This window comes from Oncorhynchus gorbuscha, linkage group LG06 (genome assembly GCF_021184085.1).
Source record: "Oncorhynchus gorbuscha isolate QuinsamMale2020 ecotype Even-year linkage group LG06, OgorEven_v1.0, whole genome shotgun sequence".
NCBI lineage: Eukaryota > Metazoa > Chordata > Actinopteri > Salmoniformes > Salmonidae > Oncorhynchus > Oncorhynchus gorbuscha.
In genome coordinates this window covers 37,143,889-37,163,348 of record NC_060178.1, presented here as the reverse complement: position 1 = coordinate 37,163,348, position 19,460 = coordinate 37,143,889, and the positions used below count along the sequence as shown (strand labels likewise).

The 19,460-nt window shown below is 42.2% G+C and overlaps 2 protein-coding genes across 2 annotated transcripts in view; one reads left to right on the top strand and one right to left on the bottom strand.

Annotated features, from left to right (window-relative positions):
- Nucleotides 1-15,991, bottom strand: part of szt2 (SZT2 subunit of KICSTOR complex) — a 114,813-nt gene extending 98,822 nt beyond the window's left edge. Inside the window, 8 exon segments of the mRNA XM_046353138.1 lie at nt 2,118-2,328; nt 8,782-8,888; nt 9,144-9,309; nt 10,534-10,677; nt 10,849-11,019; nt 14,536-14,709; nt 15,007-15,132; nt 15,721-15,991. Of these exon segments, the coding sequence (XP_046209094.1) occupies nt 2,118-2,328; nt 8,782-8,888; nt 9,144-9,309; nt 10,534-10,677; nt 10,849-11,019; nt 14,536-14,709; nt 15,007-15,132; nt 15,721-15,744 (1,123 nt within the window). The 5' untranslated portion in view covers nt 15,745-15,991.
- LOC124037905 (mediator of RNA polymerase II transcription subunit 8) lies at nt 15,984-18,799 on the top strand. The gene is made up of 7 exons (XM_046353137.1): nt 15,984-16,223; nt 16,419-16,540; nt 16,876-17,020; nt 17,205-17,345; nt 17,862-17,949; nt 18,122-18,358; nt 18,604-18,799. The coding sequence occupies exons 1-7, from the start codon at nt 16,218-16,220 to the stop codon at nt 18,669-18,671; spliced, it is 807 nt and encodes a 268-aa protein (XP_046209093.1). The 5' UTR covers nt 15,984-16,217; the 3' UTR covers nt 18,672-18,799.
- Nucleotides 18,800-19,460: the final 661 nt, after the last annotated feature.

Sequence of the window (19,460 nt, the reverse complement as noted above, 5' to 3'; positions counted from 1 at the left end):
AGAGGAAAGCCCATAAAATTGTCATAGACTGTTTTCTCTGCTACCGCATGGAAAGCGGTACCAGAGCGCCAAGTCTGCTGAACAATTAATCAAATGGCCACCGGAATATTACATTGACCCCCCCTCCCATTTGTTTTGTACACTGCTGCTACTCGCTGTTAGCACAGCTGAAAACTGTTGTTCTAATTAAAGAAGCAACTTGCCTTCTTTAGACTAGTTGAGTATCTGGAGCATCAGCATTTGTGGGTTCGATTACAGGCTCAAAATGGCTAGAAACAAAGACCTTTATTCCGAAAGTCATCCGTCCATTCTTGTTCCGAGAAATTAAGGCTATTCCATGCGAGAAATTGCCAAGAAACTGAAGATCTCGTAAAACGCTGTGTACTACTCCCTTCACAGAACAGCGCAAACTGGCTCAAACCAGAATAGAAAGAGGAATGGGAGGCCCCGATGCACAACTGACCAAGAGGACAAGTACATTAGAGTGTCTAGTTTGAGAAACAGACACTTCACCAGTCCTCAACTGGCAGCTTCATTAACAGCATCCTGGAGTCTTCCCTGTTGGCTTTGAGACATGAAGGTCAGTCAATCTGGAAAACTTCAAGAACTTTGAAGGTTTCTTCAGGTGCAGTCTCAAAACCCATCAAGTGCTATGATGAAACTGTCTCTCATGAGGACCGCCACAGGAAAGGAAGACCCAGAGTTACCTCTGCTGCAGAGAATAAGTTCATTAGAGTTAACAGCACCTCATATTGCAGCCCAAATAAATGATTCACCGAGTTCAAGTAACAGACACATCTCAACATCAACGGTTCAGAGGAGACTGTGAATCAAGGCTTCCTGGTCAAATTGCTGCAAAGAAACCACCCACAACTAAAGGACACCAATAACAAGAAGAGACTTGCTAGGGCCAAAAAACACAAGCAATGGACATTAGACCGGTGTCCAGATTTGAGATTTTTGGTTCCAACCGCTGTCTTTGTCAGACGCAGAGTAGGTGAACGGAAAATCTCTGCATGTATGGTTCCCACCGTGGAGCGTGGAGGAGTTGTGATGGTGTGGAGGTGCTTTGCTGGTGACACTATGTGATTTATTTAGAATTTAAGGAACACTTAACCAGCATGGCTACCACAGCATTCTGCAGCAATACGCAATCCCCTCTGGTTTGTGCTTAGTGGGACTATCATTTGTTTTTCAACAGGACAATGACCCCAAAAACAACTCCAGGCTGTGTAAGAAGAGTGATGAAGTGCTGCATCAGATGACCTGGCCTCCACAATCACCCAACCTCAAACCAATGAGTTGAGTTTGGGATGAGTTGGACCACAGAGTGAAGGAAAAACAGCAAACGCCCAGCATATGTGCAAACTCCTTCAAGACTGTTGGAAAAGCATTCCAGATGAAGCTGGTTGAGAGAATGCCAAGAGTGTGCAAAGCTGTCAAGGCAAAGGGTGGCTACTTTGAAGAATCTCAAATATAAAATACATGTTGATTTGTTTAACACTTTTTTGCTCTATACATGATTCCATATGTGTTATTTCATAGTTTTGATGTGTTCACCATTATTCTACAATGTAGAAAATAGTACAAATAAAGAAAAACCCTGGAATGAGTAGGTGTGTTCAACATTTTGACTGGTACTGTATATTTTGGGGTAGGGTGACTAGGCATCAGGATATATTATAAACCGTTTAGCAGCCGTGTATATGATGATGGTATGTGAGTGTGTGAAGTCAGTGTAAATGTGTGTGCATGTTGTGTGTGCGTAAGCAAATAAAGTGAGTCGGTGACTGAGTGAGTGTTGGAGTGAGTGTTGGAGTGGCAGTGTGCGTGAGTGTGTAGAGTCCTGTGAGTGTAATTAGAAACTATAATGTAGCCATTTTGTCAGCTATTTAGCCATCTTATGGATTGGGGATAGAAACTGTTCTATTTTCTATTATTAACTGTTGGAAAGAGCTCTCAAGTTAAGAATTTCACTGTACTGTTTTACACCTGTTGTATCCTAGGCTCGTGGCGAATACACATTAAAACTTGAAATATCGTCAATGTCAAATATCACAATATTCAACTTAATCATATGTCGGCCCAACAGTAACAAATGCCATGCTCTTTCTTACCACAGTAGTACTCAGGGTTCATGGATTCGCTGGTCTTGAGGAAGGAGTATGTGAGGAAGGCCTTGTGGTAGGTGTTCATATCCTGACTGGCCAGATCAGGCTCAGGGCAGCTGGACAGGTAGGCGCCAAAGGTCGCCAGGGAGATAAACTTCATCAACTCAACATTAGGGATGTACCCAAAACTACAATTGTAGGAGTAGGCCCCACCCACCTAAACAGACAGACACAGAGAATAGCAACAAAATATGAAACAAATCACAAATCATAACTACAGACTCTCCACAATATGTAAGTTACAGCAGGTATCATAAATATTCATACCACTATTTTTCTCATTTTGTTGCATTACAAAGTGGGATTGAAATGCATTTACTTGTACATTTGTCATTGATCTATAAGGTCAAAGCGAAAAGAAAATTCTACAAACAGTTAAAAATTAATACAAATTAAATAACTAAAATATAGTTTTTGCATAAGTATTCACCCCCCTTTGTTGACGCAAGCCTGACCTAGTTTAGGAGTAATTTAGGCTTGCGTGTGTATGGACCATGAAAGTTTGTGGGTGATGTAGACATCAATGAACTTGAAACTAAAATGTAGGTTTACACATGGGAATTAGCAAATATGGATAGGGCTAAATTGAAATATTTGTGACAGAATAAATATGAAAAGCATAAGCATGGTAGCAATTGAAAGGGAATGGGAAAATTATTAGACCAAAGTTGAAGTCACAACAGTTCATCTGATAAAACTGAATCCAAACATTATACTTTTGATTTTACGTTACATTTACCGTACTTGTTGATAACGAAATCTGAAAATACTCTGGATACATTCATTAACATAAGAATATTCCTGGAAAGTGTGGGGTAGGACAGGAATGAGTTAGTCTTGCTAACACGAGCCTCTCTGCTGTGTAGTCATGTGGGTCGCGAGTCAGCCATGCTAGGTTACGAGCTAGCAAATCACATACGTCCAACAAAAGACATCACTGAGTAAGTGCTTGCTTATTTTCAAGCGTGGTGGTAGCTACATCAAGAAATGGGATGGAGGTAAGCACAGGCAAAATCCAATAGGAAAACCTGCTTCAGTCTGCTTTTAACCAGACACCGGGAGAGGAATTCATCTTTTAGCAGGACAATAAACAAAACTCGGCAAAAAAAGCAACGTCCTCTCACTGTCAACTGCATTTATTTTCAGCAAACTTAACTGTGTAAATATTTGTAATAACATAAGATTCAACAACTGAGACATAAACTGAACAAGTTCCACAGACATGTGACTAACAGAAATTGAATAATGTGTTCCTGAACAAAGAGGGGGGGGGGTCAAAATCAAAAGTAACAGTCCGTATCTGGTGTGGCCACCAGCTGCATTAAGTACTGCAGTGCATCTCCTCCTCATGGACTGCACCAGATTTGCCAGTTCTTGCTGTGAGATGTTACCCCACTCTTCCACCAAGGCACCTGCAAGTTCCCGGACATTTTTGGGGGGAATGGCCCTAGCCCTCCGATACAACAGATTGAGATCTGGGCTCGTCGCTGGCCATGGCATAACACAGACATTGCTGTTTTGCAGGAAATCACGCACAGAACGAGCATTATGGCTGGTGGCATTATCATGCTGGAGGGTCATGTCAGGATGAGCCTGCAGGAAGGGTACCACATGAGGGAGGAGGATGTCTTCCCTGTAACGCACAGCGTTGAGATTGCCTGCAAGGATAACAAGCTCAGTTCGATGATGCTGTGACACACCGCCCCAGACCATGACGGACCCTCCACCTCCAAATCGATCCCGCTCCAGATTACAGGCCTCGGTGTAACGCTCATTCCTTCGACGATAAACGTGAATCCATCGATCACTCCTGCTGAGACAAAAACTACGACTCGTCAGAGAATAGCACTTTTTGCCAGTCCTGTCCAGCGACGGTGGGTTTGTGCGCATAGGCAACGTTGTTTCCTGTGATGTCTGGTGAGGATCTGCCTTACAACAGGCTTTCAAGCCCTCAGTCCAGCCTCTCTCAGCCTATTGCGGACAGTCTGAGCACTGATGGAGGGATTGTGCATTCCTGGTGTAACTGGGGCAATTGCTGTTGTCATCCTTTACCTGTCCCACAGGTGTGATATTCAGATGTACCGATCCTGTGCAAGTGTTGTTACACGTGGTCTGCCACTGCGAGGAGGATCAGCTGTCCATCCTGTCTCACAATACAGACATTGCAATTTATTGCCCTGGCCACATTAGTCCTCATGAATCCTTGCAGCATGCCTAAGGCACGTTCACGCAGATGAGCAGGGACCCTGGGCATCTTTCTTTTGGTGATTTTCAGAGTCAGTAGAAAGGCCTCTTCAGTGTCCTAAGTTTTCATAACTGTGACCTTAATTGCGTACCGTCTGTAAGCTGTTAGTCTTAACGACCCTTCCACAGGTGTGTTCATTAATTGTTTATGGTTCATTGAACAAGCATGGGAAACAGTGTTGAAACCCTTCACAATGAAAATGTGTGAAGTTATTTAGATTTTTACAAATTATCTTTGAAAGACAGGGTCCTGAAAAAGAGATGTTTATTTTTTTGCTGAGTTTACAACACAAGGCCAAATCTACACTGGAGTTGCTTCCAAGAAGACAGTGAGTGGCCAAATCAAATACCTTACTGTGCAATGCTTACAAGCCCGTAACTCGATTTCTTTAACTGCATTGTTGATTAAGAAAATATTTACTAAATAAAATAATTAATAAAAAAGTAACATGAAAATTATATAACAATAAAGAGGCTATATACAGGGGGTACCGGTACCAATATCAATGTGCGAGGGTACAGGTTAGTTAAGGTATTTTGTAAACTAACTATGTATATAATAAAGAGCAAGTTGCAGCAGTGTAAAAAAAAGGGGGTGGTGTCAATGTAAATAGTCCAGGTGGCCATTTGATTAATTGTTTAGTAGTCTTATGGCTTCGGGGTAGCTGTTGTTAAGGAGCCTTTTGGTCCTAGACTTGGCGCTCCGGTACCACTTGCCGTTCGGTAGCAGAGAAAACAGTCTAGGACTGGACTGGAGTCTCAGACAATTTTTGGGGCCTTCCTCTGACACCGCCTAGTATAAAGGTCCTGGATGTCAGGAAGCTTGGCCCCAGTGATGTACTGGGCCATATGCACTACCCTCTGTAACGCCTTACGGTCAGATGCCGAGCAGTTGCCAACCCAGACAAAGATGCAACCGGTCAGGATGTTTGATGGTGCAGCTGGAACACTTTTTGAGGATTTGGGAACCCATGCAAAATCTTTTCAGTCTCCTGAGGGGAAAAAAAAGATGTTGTCATGCCCTCTTCACAACAGTCTTGGTGTGATTGGACCATGGTAGTTCGTTGGTGATGTGGACTCTCCGCTCCACTTCAGCATCTTTGATGTTCATGGGGGCCAGCTCGGCTCTCCTTTTCCTATAGTCCATGATCAGCTCCTTTGTCTTGCTCACATTGAGGGAGAAGTTGTTGTCTTGTCTCTGACCTCCTCCCTATAGACTGCCTCATCATTGTCAGTGATCAGACCTACCACCCTGTCGTCAGCCAACTTAATGATGGTGTTGGAGTCGTGCTTGGCCACGCAGTCGTGGGTGAACAGTGAGCACATGAGGGAACTAAGCACGCACTCCTGAGGATCCCCAGTGTTGACGATCAGCAAGGCAGATGTGTTGTTACCTACCCTTACTACCTGGGTAGGAAGCCTGTCAGGAAGTCCAGGATCCAGTTGCAGAGGGAGGTGTTTAGTCCCAGGGTCCTTAGCTTAGTGATGAGCTTTGTGGGTACTATGGTGTTGAATGCTAAGCTGTAGTCAATGATCAGCATTCTCACATAGGTGTTCCTTTTGTCCAGGTGGGAAAGGGCAGTGTGGAATGCGATTGAGATTGCGTCATCTGTTTATCTGTTGTTGGCGGTATGCAAATTGGAGTAGGTCTAGGGTTTCCGGCATGATGGTGTTGATTAGAGCCATGACCAGCCTTTTAAAGCACTTCATGGCTACCGACGTGAGTGCTACGGGGGCGGTAATCATTTAGCCAGGTTACCTTTGCTTTCTTGGGCACAGGGACTATGGTGATCTATATGAAACATGTGGGTATTACAGACTCGGTCAGGGAGAGGTTGAAAATGTCAGTGAAGACACTTGCCAGTTGTTCCGCGCATGCTTTGAGTACACGTCCTGGTAATCCGTCTGGCCCCGCAGCATTGTGAATGTTGAACTGTTTAAAGTTCTTGCTCACATTGGGCTCCCGAGAGGCGCAGTGGTCTAAATCAAATCAAAGTTTATTTGTCACGTGCACCGAATACAACAGGTATTCACCTTACAGTGAAATGTTTAGAGCCTGTAAGTAAGCAATAGTGCAATGGTGTTAGGTAAGTAAAGAAATAAAACAACAGTAAAAAGACAGGCTATATAGAGTAGCGAGACTATAAAAGTAGCAAGGCTACATACAGACACCGGTTAGTCAGGCTGATTGAGGTAGTATGTACATGTAGATATGGTTAAAGTGACTATGCATATATGATGAACAGAGAGTAGCAGTAGCGTAAAAGAGGGGTTGGTGGGTAGTGAGTGGCAGGACACAATGCAGATAGCCCGGTTAGCCAATGTGTGGGAGCACTGTTTGGTCGGCCCAATTGAGGTAGTATGTACATGAATGTATAGTTAAAGTGACTATGCATATATGATAAACAGAGAGTAGCAGCAGCGTAAAAAGAGGGGTCGGGGAGGGCACCCAATGCAAATAGTTCAGGAGTCTTATGGATTGGGGATAAAAACTGTTGTGAAGCCTTTTTGTCCTAGACTTGGCATTCCGGTACCGCTTGCCATGCGGTAGTAGAGAGAACAGTCTATGACTGGGGTGGCTGTGGTCTTGCGATCAGAGGCCGAGCAACTGCCGTACCAGGCAGTGATGCAACCATTGATGCTCTCGATGTTGGCACAGCATCTCAGTGCAAGAGGCATCACTACAGTCCCTGGTTTGATTCCAGGCTGTATCACATCCTGCCGTGATTGGGAATCCCATATGGTGGCGCACAATTGGCCCAGCGTCGTCAGGGTTTGGCCGTCATTGTAAATAGGTTTTTTTTTCTTAACTGTTTTGCCTAGTTAAATAAAATAAAAGTTTTAAAAATCACAGTTGTCTGGAACAGCTGGTGCTCTCATGCATGCTTCAGTGTAGCTTGCCTCCAAGTGAGCATAAAAGGCATTTAGCTCGTCTGGTAGGCTCGCATCACTGGACAGCTCGCGGCTGGGTTTCCCTTTGTAGTCTATAAGTTTTGAAGCCCAGTCAACATCTGACGAGCATCAGAGTCGTAGTAGTAGGATTCAATCGTAGTCCTGTATTGACGCTTTAGCTGTTTGATGGTTCGTCTGAGGGCATAGCCTGATTTCTTATAAGCGTACGGTTTAGCGTCCGGCTCCTTGAAAGCGGCAGTTTTAACCTTTAGCTCGGTGCGGATGTTGCCTGTAATCCACGGCTTCTGGTTGGGATATGTACATGCGGTTATTGTGGGTACGATGTCGTCAATGCACTTATTGATGAAGCTGGTGACTGATGTGGTGTACTCCTCAATGCCATCGGAAGAATCCCGGAACATATTCCAGTCTGTGCTAGTAAAACAGTCCTGTTGCATAGCATCCGCATCATCTGACCACTTCCGTACTGAGCGAGTCACTGGTACTTCCTGCTTTAGTTGTTGCTTGTAAGCAGGAATCAGGAGGATAGAATTATGGTCAGATTTGCCAAATGGAAGGCGAGGGAGAGCTTTGTATGAGTCTCTGTGTGTGGAGTAAATGTGGTCTAATGTTTTTTTTCCTCTGGTTGCACGTGACATGCTGGTAAAAAGGATTTCAGTTCGCCTGCATTAAAGTCCCCGGCCACCAGTGCACCGCTTCTGGATGAGCATTTTCAAGTTACCGTTCTGACTTAAATCTGCTTGAATATCTATGGCATGATATGAAAATTGCTGTGTAGCCATGACCCCCAACTCCTTGACAGAGCTTACATTTTTTTTAAAGAATAATGGGCAAACATTGCACAATCCAGGTGTGCAAAACTCTTAGAGGCTAATCCAAGAAGACTCACAGCTATAATCACTGCAAAAGTTCTTTCTGACATGTATTGACTGAGGTAAATACTTATCTAATCAAGGTATATTCGTGTTTTCATACAATTGTATTACTTTTTAAAAATTGTTAGTAAGGAAAACCACTTTGACATTAGAATATTTTGTGAACACCAAAAATTCAACTAATTCAATTTTATTCCCACTTTGTAAGACAAAATGGGGGTGAATACTTACGATACCCAAATAAAAATATATTCAGAACGAACTTTGATTACAAAAGTACTGTCATTGAATGATAGATATAAGACAGTAATTAGTAAATGGACTTTTGTAAAGGGCAGTTGCCTGCTAGTCTGGAATCCAAACTGAATCCATGATGCGTTTCACTTTGTTTCATTTAGTTAAACAGAGCATGGATTCAGTTTGGATTCCAGGCTAGTTGCCTGTCTTTGCTGAGAAGATACAACAATCTATGCAGTAGATGACAGACAGCAGTTCTCATGGTGTGTCAGCATGTTGTAATGTAGACTGAATACAAATAGCAGTTTGATCCACTGGGCTGTTGTGGTATGTTTCAGTACCTGGACGAAGGAGCAGGCGATGGTTCCACTCCTGAGCTGGTTCAGAAGGGTCTCACACACAGCCACATCAGGCACACTGGTCACCCCGTCTGTGATGATGATTATACCTGGGAGAGGTGACAGGAACTGTGTCATAGGCCTAAAATAATCAATCATGTATAAATAAATCAGATCTCCCTTCGATGGTGCCTTTAGACAATTACTTTGATAGTGCCCTTTCAGACCAGGCTAGATCACTCAATAGGTTGCAATAAAGGAGGACCTTAACAGAAGTCTGAGTCAAACAAGTGTCATTTCTCCCTATGGAACCAGCCTTGAGAAGCTCAACTTTAACAGTGAAGGTATTGACAGACTTAACCAACCTGCAGAGGAGTTGGGGGGCAGCAGCTGTAGAGCTAGGATGCCCTGTCGCACCATGCTGACCAGCCCGACATCTGCAGTCACCATGGAAACACCATGTTTCCTCACAGGCACCTCCTCCATGGTGATGTCACTGCCAAGCCCGGAGCACGGGATTGGCCCATCAGACTATCAGAGACAAATTGAATAATAATCAACTGAAATCAACCTGGAAATTATATCAAACATCTTCTAACAACATGTTCATAGACATACTCTACTCTACTCCAGAGACATACTCTACTCCAGAGACATATACTGTACAGTCAGGTACAAAATTATTGGCACCCATGATAAAGATGAGCAAAAACACTATAAAAATAAATAATGTGAATACTGTACTACTGTATATTGTTGCTCCAAAAAATTGTGAAATTATATTATTTTGTACCAATACAATTCCTCAGATAAATATATTTTGTTTAACAAGTAATAATAATTTTACAAATTAAAAAAGGTAAAAATTATTGGACCTGTTATCAATACACCGCAAAACAACCCTTGTGATGATAACGACACTGAGCCTTTTTCTAAAATGTTTTGTGTGTTGGAGACCACATTGGGAGGGACCTTACACCATTACTCCATACAGAACCTTCCCAGATGCTTGATATCCTTCGTCTGCACTTAAGGACTGCCCTCTTCAAATTCAAACCACAGGTTTTCAATGGGGTTCTAGTCCGGAAACTGAGATGGCCATTGCAAAATGTTGATTTAGTGGTCAATTAAACCATTTCTTTGTTAATTTTGATATGTGCTATGTTTTACAGTAGGCATTAGGTCATTTTCTGAAGGTCAACAACCATTTGTCTCTTTTCAATTGTGAGTTCTTTACCTTTTCCCATGGTGAGGATTTATCAAAGTGATTTTACATGTGTATTACCTCATTTTTATATCCCAGTGAAACAGAAAGCCATAATATATGGTTCCTTAAATAGTTCCTTAAAATACAACTAATACAATTTTAAAAAGTAGAATCTTAATGTAGATGTAATTTTGTTTGTTTATATTTAGAAGAATCTTTAGGGTTGGCAATCATTTTGACCCCTATCTTTTTGAAATAATTATTTATAAATTTTTTAATACAAAATCTCTTTCTCTTAGCATATATATAATATAAAATAATATAATTTCCCCCCTCTTTTTGAGCATACAATACAGCTCTGCATTTGAATAATTTATTTTATACACTCTTTTTTACTCATCTTTATCAAGGGTGCCAATCATTTTGGACCTGACTGTATTATACATATGTAATTATATGGTTCTGTTCTCGAGTAAAAAGATTGACGGATGACCTAAAAAGGCATTGTAATAACCATATAGTACTGTAATAACCATGTGTCCTCTTGCCTGGTCGTGCTGCTGTTGAAGATGGCTGTGCTGCTGTTGAAGGACCTCTGCAATGTTATTCTCCACTGATCGCAGCTGCTGGTAGACCTGGTGTAGGAACTGAACCAGGTCTGTACGATTCAGCTGACAACCCTGTACCAACACCTACAGTCAAAGCAGACAACACAGTTTCTTTATAGGTGTGATGGAGTGTATTACTATAGTTCCTGTCCCCTTTAAAAATCCAGCTCCATCATGGGTAGCACATCTACCTGCACCTGTCTCTCATTCAATCACCGAGTAGTATATAATTTTTTTTATGAATAATATGATCACCTGGTGTGTATTGAGCCCAATAATGGAGGAATAAGCCAGGATAGTGACAAAGATTTCCGGCTGGAAAACAAGATCTGTGCCTGGAACATTGAAGGGTCGGACCAGTCCAGCTAAGCATCGTGACAAGGCATGGAATACCTCATCAAATATCATCTCCCCCGTGCTGTCATCCTGTGAACAGAAGGCAAAACTAACATGATGTACCTAACACACCAAACAACACATCATGAGGCTGCTCTTGGCAGTCGACCAAATTAGCCATAGCATAAAAGTGTGATGATATGTTACACGATTTTCATAAAGGATTATAAACTTCCTCCTGCCGTCAAAAAGAAAAGCATCCCTTCATAAATTCCCATAGATGCTTGTAAAAATAGTCCTATTGCGCACATTGTCCAACAAGCGGGGTTCAAATCCAGGTCTCCTGCATGCCATTGCTTATAACGGCGTGCTTGTTTTCTAATGGAGCTCAGCGGATCAGAGAACCACCTCCATTATAGGTTTTCCGTGAGGAAATTGTAGAGCCGGACAACAGGACCAGGAATATTTTAATTTACTGGCCATTTGAGTAATTGACCAGAACCATATGCATTAGCTGCGTAACCCATTAGGGCATCCACCTACGACGCTCAGAAATCACATTTAGAGTATGGTAATTAAAATTCGCAATGTGGGCAGAGCGCGTGGCCATGGGCCTAGCTGATTATTGGGTTGCGGCTGTCAGTGAAAAGTAATTCAAATATGTGTGAACATAATAACATAACATGTTGAGACAAGAAGAAGGGGAGGGGTGTGGAAAAGATTTTGGCTAGTCTCTCTCCAGAATGGCTCACCCGTCTCCCGCCAATTCTTAGCATTCATTGTTTAACTTTGTGAACGGTTTGCCCTTTGACTGTTCATTTTGATCAATTCCCCATTACATACAGTACCAGTCAAAAGTTGATACACCTATTCAAGGGTTTTTATTTTATTTTGACTATTTAATACATTCAAGAATAATAGTGAAGACGTCAAAACTATGAAATAACACATGGAATCATGTAGTGAGTAAAAAAAAAGTGTTAAACAAATTTAAATATATTTTATATTTGAGATTCTTCAAAATAGCCACCCTTTGCCTTGATGACAGCTTTACACAAGTCTTTCAACCAGCTTCACCTGGATTGCTTTTCAGAACAGTCTTGAAGGAGTTCCCACATATGCTGAGCACTTGTTGGCTTCTTTTCCTTAACTCAATTGAGATGGTTTGGACCATCTCAACTGGGTTGAGGTTGGGTGATTGTAGATGCAAGGTCATCTGATGGAGCACTCAATCACTCTCCGTCATGGTCAAATAGCCCTTACACAGCCTGGAGGTGTGTTTTGGGTCAGATGGGATTGCGTATCGCTGCAGAATGATGTGGTAGCGATACTGGTTAAGTGTGCCTTGAATTATAAATAAATCACAGACAGTGTCACCAGCAAAGCTCCCCCACACCATCACACCTCCTCCTCCATGCTTCATGGTGGGAACCACACATGCAGCGATCATCCGTTCACCTACTCTGCGTCTCACAAAGACACAGCGGTTGGAACCAAAAATCTCAAATTTGGACTCATCAGACCAAAGGACAGATTTCCACCAGTCTAATGTCCATCGCTCAGGTTTCTTGGCCCACGCAAGTCTATTCTTGTTATTGGTGTCCTTTAGTAGTGGGTGGTTTCTTTGCAGCAATTCGACCATGTAGGCCTGATTCATACAGTCTCCTCTGAAAAGTTGATGTTGAGATGGGTTTGCTCTTGAACTCAGTGGCTCATTTATTTGGTCTGAAATCTGAGGTGTAGTTAACTCTAACGAACTTATCATCTGTAGCAGAGGTAACCCTGGGTCTTCCTTTCCTGTGGTGGTCCTCATGAGAGCCAGTTTCCTCATAGCGCTTGATGGTTTTTGAGACTGCACTTGAAGAAACCTTCAAAGTTCTTGAAATTTTCCAGATTGACTGACCTTCATGTCTTAATGTAATGATGGACTGTTGTTTCTCTTTGCTTATTTGAGCTGTTCTTGCCATAATATGGACTTGGTCTTTTACCAAATAGGCCTATCTTCTGTATAGCACCACTACCTTGTCACAACACGACTGATTGGCTCAAACTGATAAAGGAAAGAAATTCCACATATTAACAAGGCACACCTGTTAACTGAAATACATTCATGAAGCTGGTTGAGAGAATGCCAAGAGTGTGCAAAGCTGTCATCAAGGCGGCTACTTTGAAGAATCTCAAATATATTGTCATTTGTTTAACACTTTTTTGGTTACTACATAATTCCATATGTGTTATTTCATAGTTTTAATGTATTAACTATTATTCTACAAATGTAGAAAATAGTAAAAACAAATAAAGACAAACCCTGGAATGAGTAGCTGTGTCCAAACTTTTGACTGGTACTGTATGTCACCAGCAGTATGTATATAATTGGGAATTGATAAATAGAGTAGCTCAACACCTACAGAAAGGGAGGCAGACAGGCTGAGTAGAGAGGAATGCAATTGAAAGAACCTGAATTTATCATATTATTTTCTACCATTTCTATTTGTCAGCTTTATGTATTTGGACTTAATTGACAATTAAGTTACATGCCTACTGCTGCATTAGCCTATAGGCTATGAGTTCCATGCGCTAATTTCTTTAGCCGCCAATGGATCACGGTGTGTGTTGACACACCGTGATCCATTGGCGGCTAAAGAATGTGGCAGAGGCTGGTGCTCTCGCAATAGTTGAATTTTAACTTTTAGATCTATACCATTTTTATGATTAACCACGTGACAATGATTTTAATAAACAAAAATGTTTTTATTAAAATGAAAAACTCTTCCATGGAAATGCACATATGAAAATCATTACTGGCACACAGATGGGTACAAATGGTTGGATAAATTGTAAGCTACCACAAACTTGAAACTCACGCACCTATGAAGTCTTTATAAAATAATTGCCTCCACGTTTCCATGGTTGGATTTGTCTGTAGGCTACTTTGAAGCAAGGTAAGACACGCCTCATAATATGATGTAAAACATTCAGGTTTGAAACAATTAAGTAGGTCTATGTTTTCAAAATGCATACTGCCTCCAGCTCAAATTGTAAAGTGGTGGTGACGCACTGATAGTTTGTTGCCTGTACTTGAATGTGAGGCGCGCTTCAATTAGGCTAAAGATAGTAGGCCTAGTTCTTTTTAATCGCGCAGAAAGCGATTTTACCACACGATGGCATTTAGAATTGTTGCGCAATGAATGGGCTTACAAAAGCCAGCTGAGGAGCTGCAGGAGAAATCCCGCTCAAAATAGGCTCTGTATGGTGTATGTTTGTGATAGTTGTGTTGGATAATTAAGATGGGCTACATGATGATTAACGAAAATATACACAGCAATTTAATTCCACTATATTATGCAAATTAACCCAGACAGATAAGCATGACGGTATTGATGCATTTCCAACTATGAACAACTGGTATTTCCAACCTGGTCATTTTGGCCAACCACAGTTTTATAAAAATGCTTTTCATGTTTTTTTTGGAGGGGTGGGGGTACAAAAGCCGGCAATTGCGGACTAATGGAAAACCTGCTCCATTAGGTATCTGTTTTAACCCAAGTAGCCTAGATTGTGTTTAGTAGCCTAGTTTGTAACTTGTTGAAGAAGCCTCTTACTCACCACGATCCCAGTGGAGGGGCTGAGGTCCAGCTCGATGATGAAGCGGTACCTGCGGGCCAGGAAGGTGACCCGAGTGGAAGGTACAAGCAGGTAGGGTATGGTGGAGGTGGGAAAGTCTGGCTGCCATCCCTTCGGCAAGATGCTAAGCAGGTCCAGCTCATTCTCAGAGTTCAGCTGCACAGTAGGTGGAACCACAACAATCCTCATCAACAACAACCCAACGGATATATGGTCATTGAGCAGATGCTAAGTTTCATCAAAAGCAACTTGAAGTGACACATCGATTCAGTATATATGGACCATGCGGGAACATCAGTACATCATAACTATAAAAATAGTGATTCAACCATCCCCTCTGGGCTGGTCCCAGATCTATTTATGCTGTTTTTCCAACCCCTTTGGTCGTGGTCATTGACGAGACAGCACAACAGATCTAGGAGCAGGCTACATCTCCTCCAGTAATTAACCCACCAGTTCAGACTTTGGGGCTGGCCAGATGACCTGATTAAGCTTGCCCAGGAACCAGGCCAGACGTACATTCCGTGAGATACGGTACTCCTCCTTCATCAGCAGGTACACCTGGTCTGCCTCCTCCACCTGAAGAAAGAGAATATTCAAAAATATAGTATTGTCCTGAAAGGAATGACAGAGCCTGATCACCCAAGCAGGTTTCTGCAAATATCTTGATGAACTTTTCTAATGGATAGTGAGGTCGCAGACTGCATCTGCAAAGGAAGGACTATCCTGTCACTGTACCTTTTGTTCAATATTGTCTTAGCAAGAATATACACTTTATGTCCGTAAGCAATTATTTACAACATTAAACATTTAGCATATTCTGGGTGTAAAGTATCATATGCCATTACGCTGTGTGACACCATTGCAAAGCTTAATGAGCAGCATTCTGATCCCAATTTGACTCATGGGATGCACGGCATGACACTGGCAAAACAACTTGGCTATAGCTAAATATGGCCTGTATGGCCTGTCATATGCTGTATGTTACAGCATATGTAACGTTGCAGTATCTTTGGTATGCTCAGTTCAGACGCGAGCGGTTTGCTACAACTAAAATTAGCGTTGCTCTGCTAGCTGTTTTACTTGGAGAAGTTAGCTATAGCTAGCATAACAAGCTAGCGCTAGTGACAGGTCAGGGCTACAAAACCATGAACCTCAGTAAATTACCTCATTGTCCTGTCTCTCTGCCATGCCTTGTATGGCATAACTAGCAGGTTCTGTGAAAGCACCGACGATATTTTCAGGCCCTGGCTGACATATAACGACTTGTTCAGTTCGTTTTTATGCACGATTGCTGGTTAACGTATTTTGTTTATTTGGTTAAGAAGCACGTGACCTGGATGCTCGCACCCTAGTCTTTCCGCCGGAACAACACAGCTAGGCTTCGAAGGTTTTGTAGTTCTATTTTATTTTGATTCCGATATGACCAGCTTTCTGAAAATAATGCGTGCAGATAAGCGTTATAGCATGTATTATTGAATATTTCACGGCATGATGACTCAAAGACAGGATTATGTGGCGACTTCAGTATAAAGGTGTGGAACATACAGCAAAATGATTCTCAACGGAACATGCGCACTGTTGCGCTCATTGCTTACTTCCGGTTAAGATTCTTTCTTTCTTTTTAGCTGGCTAGCTAGTTACCATAACGAGAGGCGTATAAAATGCAGGTAAAGTGCGTTTTCTACAAATGTTAAATTCCTAAGCAGTCAGTTGTTTGAAATTAAATCCATTGAATAAAAATCACCATCGCAGGTTAAATATTTCGTTTGATTCAGCTCATATTATCCAATTACTCTGCTACTTTAGGTAAAAAGGCAACGTTAGTTAGCTAATCAAATGTCTCTTTAATTGTTTATATCAAGCAACGGGAAGAAAAATTACTGGAAGCATCCGTGGAATCCCTTATTTCCCGCGTGGCTCATCTCAAAAACGCTCTTCACAGTTTCATCTACAAGTTGGAAAACGAGTATGAACGACTGACATGGTAACTTAAGTGACGAGCTAACTTTAGACAGCATTGCGCATGCAACACTTTCAAATGATGAGTTAGTTAGCCAACACTCGAAAACCTAAGCCCATACACCCACTGGGTTCTCTTTCAAACAAATTTCCACCGCGTGGTGTGTATAAATGCTGAGTTTGGAGAAAGCGAACTAAGGTCCTAGTGTTGCTTTTGGAATTACATCACTTAAACCAATATGTAAGACTTGGCTAGCTAACGAGCTATTTGTATAAATACATATCATTGCAAGTGAATATACTCTTCTAGCTAATTCATGAAGTTGTTGTGTCTCTGTAATTGAACAACTTGGACAACAGGCCCTCAGTGTTGGACAACTTTGCCCTCCTGTCCGGTCAGTTGAATACCATCAATAAACTGTTGAGGAATGAGAAGACGCCATCTTTCCGTCAGCAGGTCATCATCCCCCTTCTGCTGTCTCCAGACAGGGATGAGGAACTAGCTGTGAGTATATTTTCTGTGGATACGGATTAGCCTGATTAAACCAGACTGAATACTGTGTTCACTAAGTGAAACAATGGTGAGAATAGCATTGATTCTGGTTTAACCAGGCTAGAGGAGGATGACTTTACAGATACCGTTACCCTAGTCTTTGCTTACATCCATACACACTGCGCCCACTCTCCAGAAACTGACAGAGCAGCGTGTGCCCGTGTTCAGCCATGAGATTGTGCCAGATCACCTGCGCACCAAGCCTGATCCTGAGGTGGAGGAGCAGGAGAAACAGCTGAGTGCAGAAGCTGCCCGGATAGGACCTGAAGTGGCACAGGTAAACAGACATGGTCTTTATCTAAACACACAAGTTCTTTATGGCAGCTGTGTGAGGAGAGTAGCTCCCTGGTTCACATAAGGCAACCTGTATCCTTTTCTTACTACTGAGTGAAGTTTTACATCCACCATTTGTTGGAAAGGACAATATGACAAGAAAATATTGAGGCCACTTCAAGCAAGTGTGACGGGCCTCAATATGCTTGGTTAGCAGCTTCACTTCGTCTCGGTACAGTGCCGTACAACAGCTCATACCAGAGTCATCTGCCCGCTTGACAACGCTGTTAGTCAGTTGTACCACTGAAAATGTACCAATTTGGCGAAGCAAGTGGATACATTTCAAGCTGTGGAGTGAGCTTACAGTACAATACATTTATTACATAATGAACATGACCATGGTGTGTGGTGGGAAGACACAATGGTGCATGTCATGTAATGCACAGTGTACCCTTTTTATCCCACAACTATATTTGGAAGCAATGAGTAACAAAATAATCACTTGTTTCTCCCACAATAGAAACAAATCCAGACACTGAATAAGCTATGCTCAAATCTACTGGAGAAACTGAACAATCCTCGCGATGACAGGGATGCAGAAAGTGCAGGTACACTGATTGAACCAAGATAACTTTTTTTTTTACCTGAACATTTAAACAAGCTAACCTAAGAACTGTGTTATGGAGTTGCTATTGATGCTAATGTACTCAATGTACACACTGTCTAACCAAAGATCCATGTTATGGAGTTGACACTTATGCACTCTACTCTCTGTTTCAGCTATACGGCAAAACAAACCATCATTCAACACCGCTGACACCAATGCACTGGTGGCAGCGGTGGGCTTTGGCAAGGGGCTTTCGAAGTGCAGGCCCCCTGGGCCCGTTGCCCCTGGTCACCCAGGACAAGGACCCATGATGAGTGGAGGTCCCACCTTACAGCAAGTTACCATTGGTGGGGGTTCAGGACAGCAGCAAGGCATGGGGCCTGGTGCTCCTCAGCAACAGGGACAGGCAGGTATGATGCGTCTGAATATAATCATCTGGCTTTGCTATACTTTAAAGTCTTGTATTCATTTGAAGGCCCTTAATCAAGGTTATATAGACTTGTATAATAAAGGCAGTTGTTTGCTCAGACACAGATTATACCTAAATAGAGATCTTGGCTTAACGTGTATCTGGGGACCCGGCCCTAAAGGCCTTGATCAAAGGACTGCTCTGTAACTGACCTTTTTATTATTATGACATTTTTTTGATTTTCAGGGAAAATGCCAAGCAACATCAAGACAAACATCAAGGCTGCCTCCTCAATGCATCCTTACAACCGATAAGATTCTCTCTCTATCCCATACTGATAAAGTATTCAGGATGATGAGAGAGTGATGTAAAGCAATGACAATTTTCATATTGATATATGCTGTGTTTTATCTTTTGATTAAATAAATCCATTTGAAAAGAAGGCATCATACAGTGTCTGTGAATGTAGTGAAACGGATATATGTGCTTCAATTTGTGAACACTAGATGGCATGGTCTTCCCATTTTATATTCGAGGGACAAGACATTTTGAGAACTTGGTAATTGTCGCAGGAGAATCTAAAAAATAAGATTTTATATTAATGATTAATAAAGGGAATATTAGCTCTTTATTTTCCAATTTACCTTTATCCAGATAACCCACTGTTAATTTACCACACAAAGAAAATGTGTAATCACAGGCATGTTGAGCGATGTCTTTCAAAATATATAACACAAGTGTGGAGTTTAGTGTCAGTCAGAGAACAGGCATTATATTTCAGACCTTATATTTGAACTGCTTCACCATGTTGTCTGTCCAGTCTTTTGGACCCTCACACCGCTTCCTATCCTTCCCTACACTCTGCCTACATTGTGGCCGTTATGAATAATGTAGGGCCGGTGAGAGTAATGCAGCTGGACATTGCACTGCCTGGCCTGATAACGTCAAAGTCGTTAAGGGAGGAGATGAGAAAGTTGACGCTGACGTGTGGGGGAGGCCTCTGTGCCCCACCGTGGTCTGTCCACTCTAATCCCTATCCCACCTCCCGCTGGGCGGGCGACACCACGGCACAGGCACAATGACCGCTGTGGCTGTCACCAGAT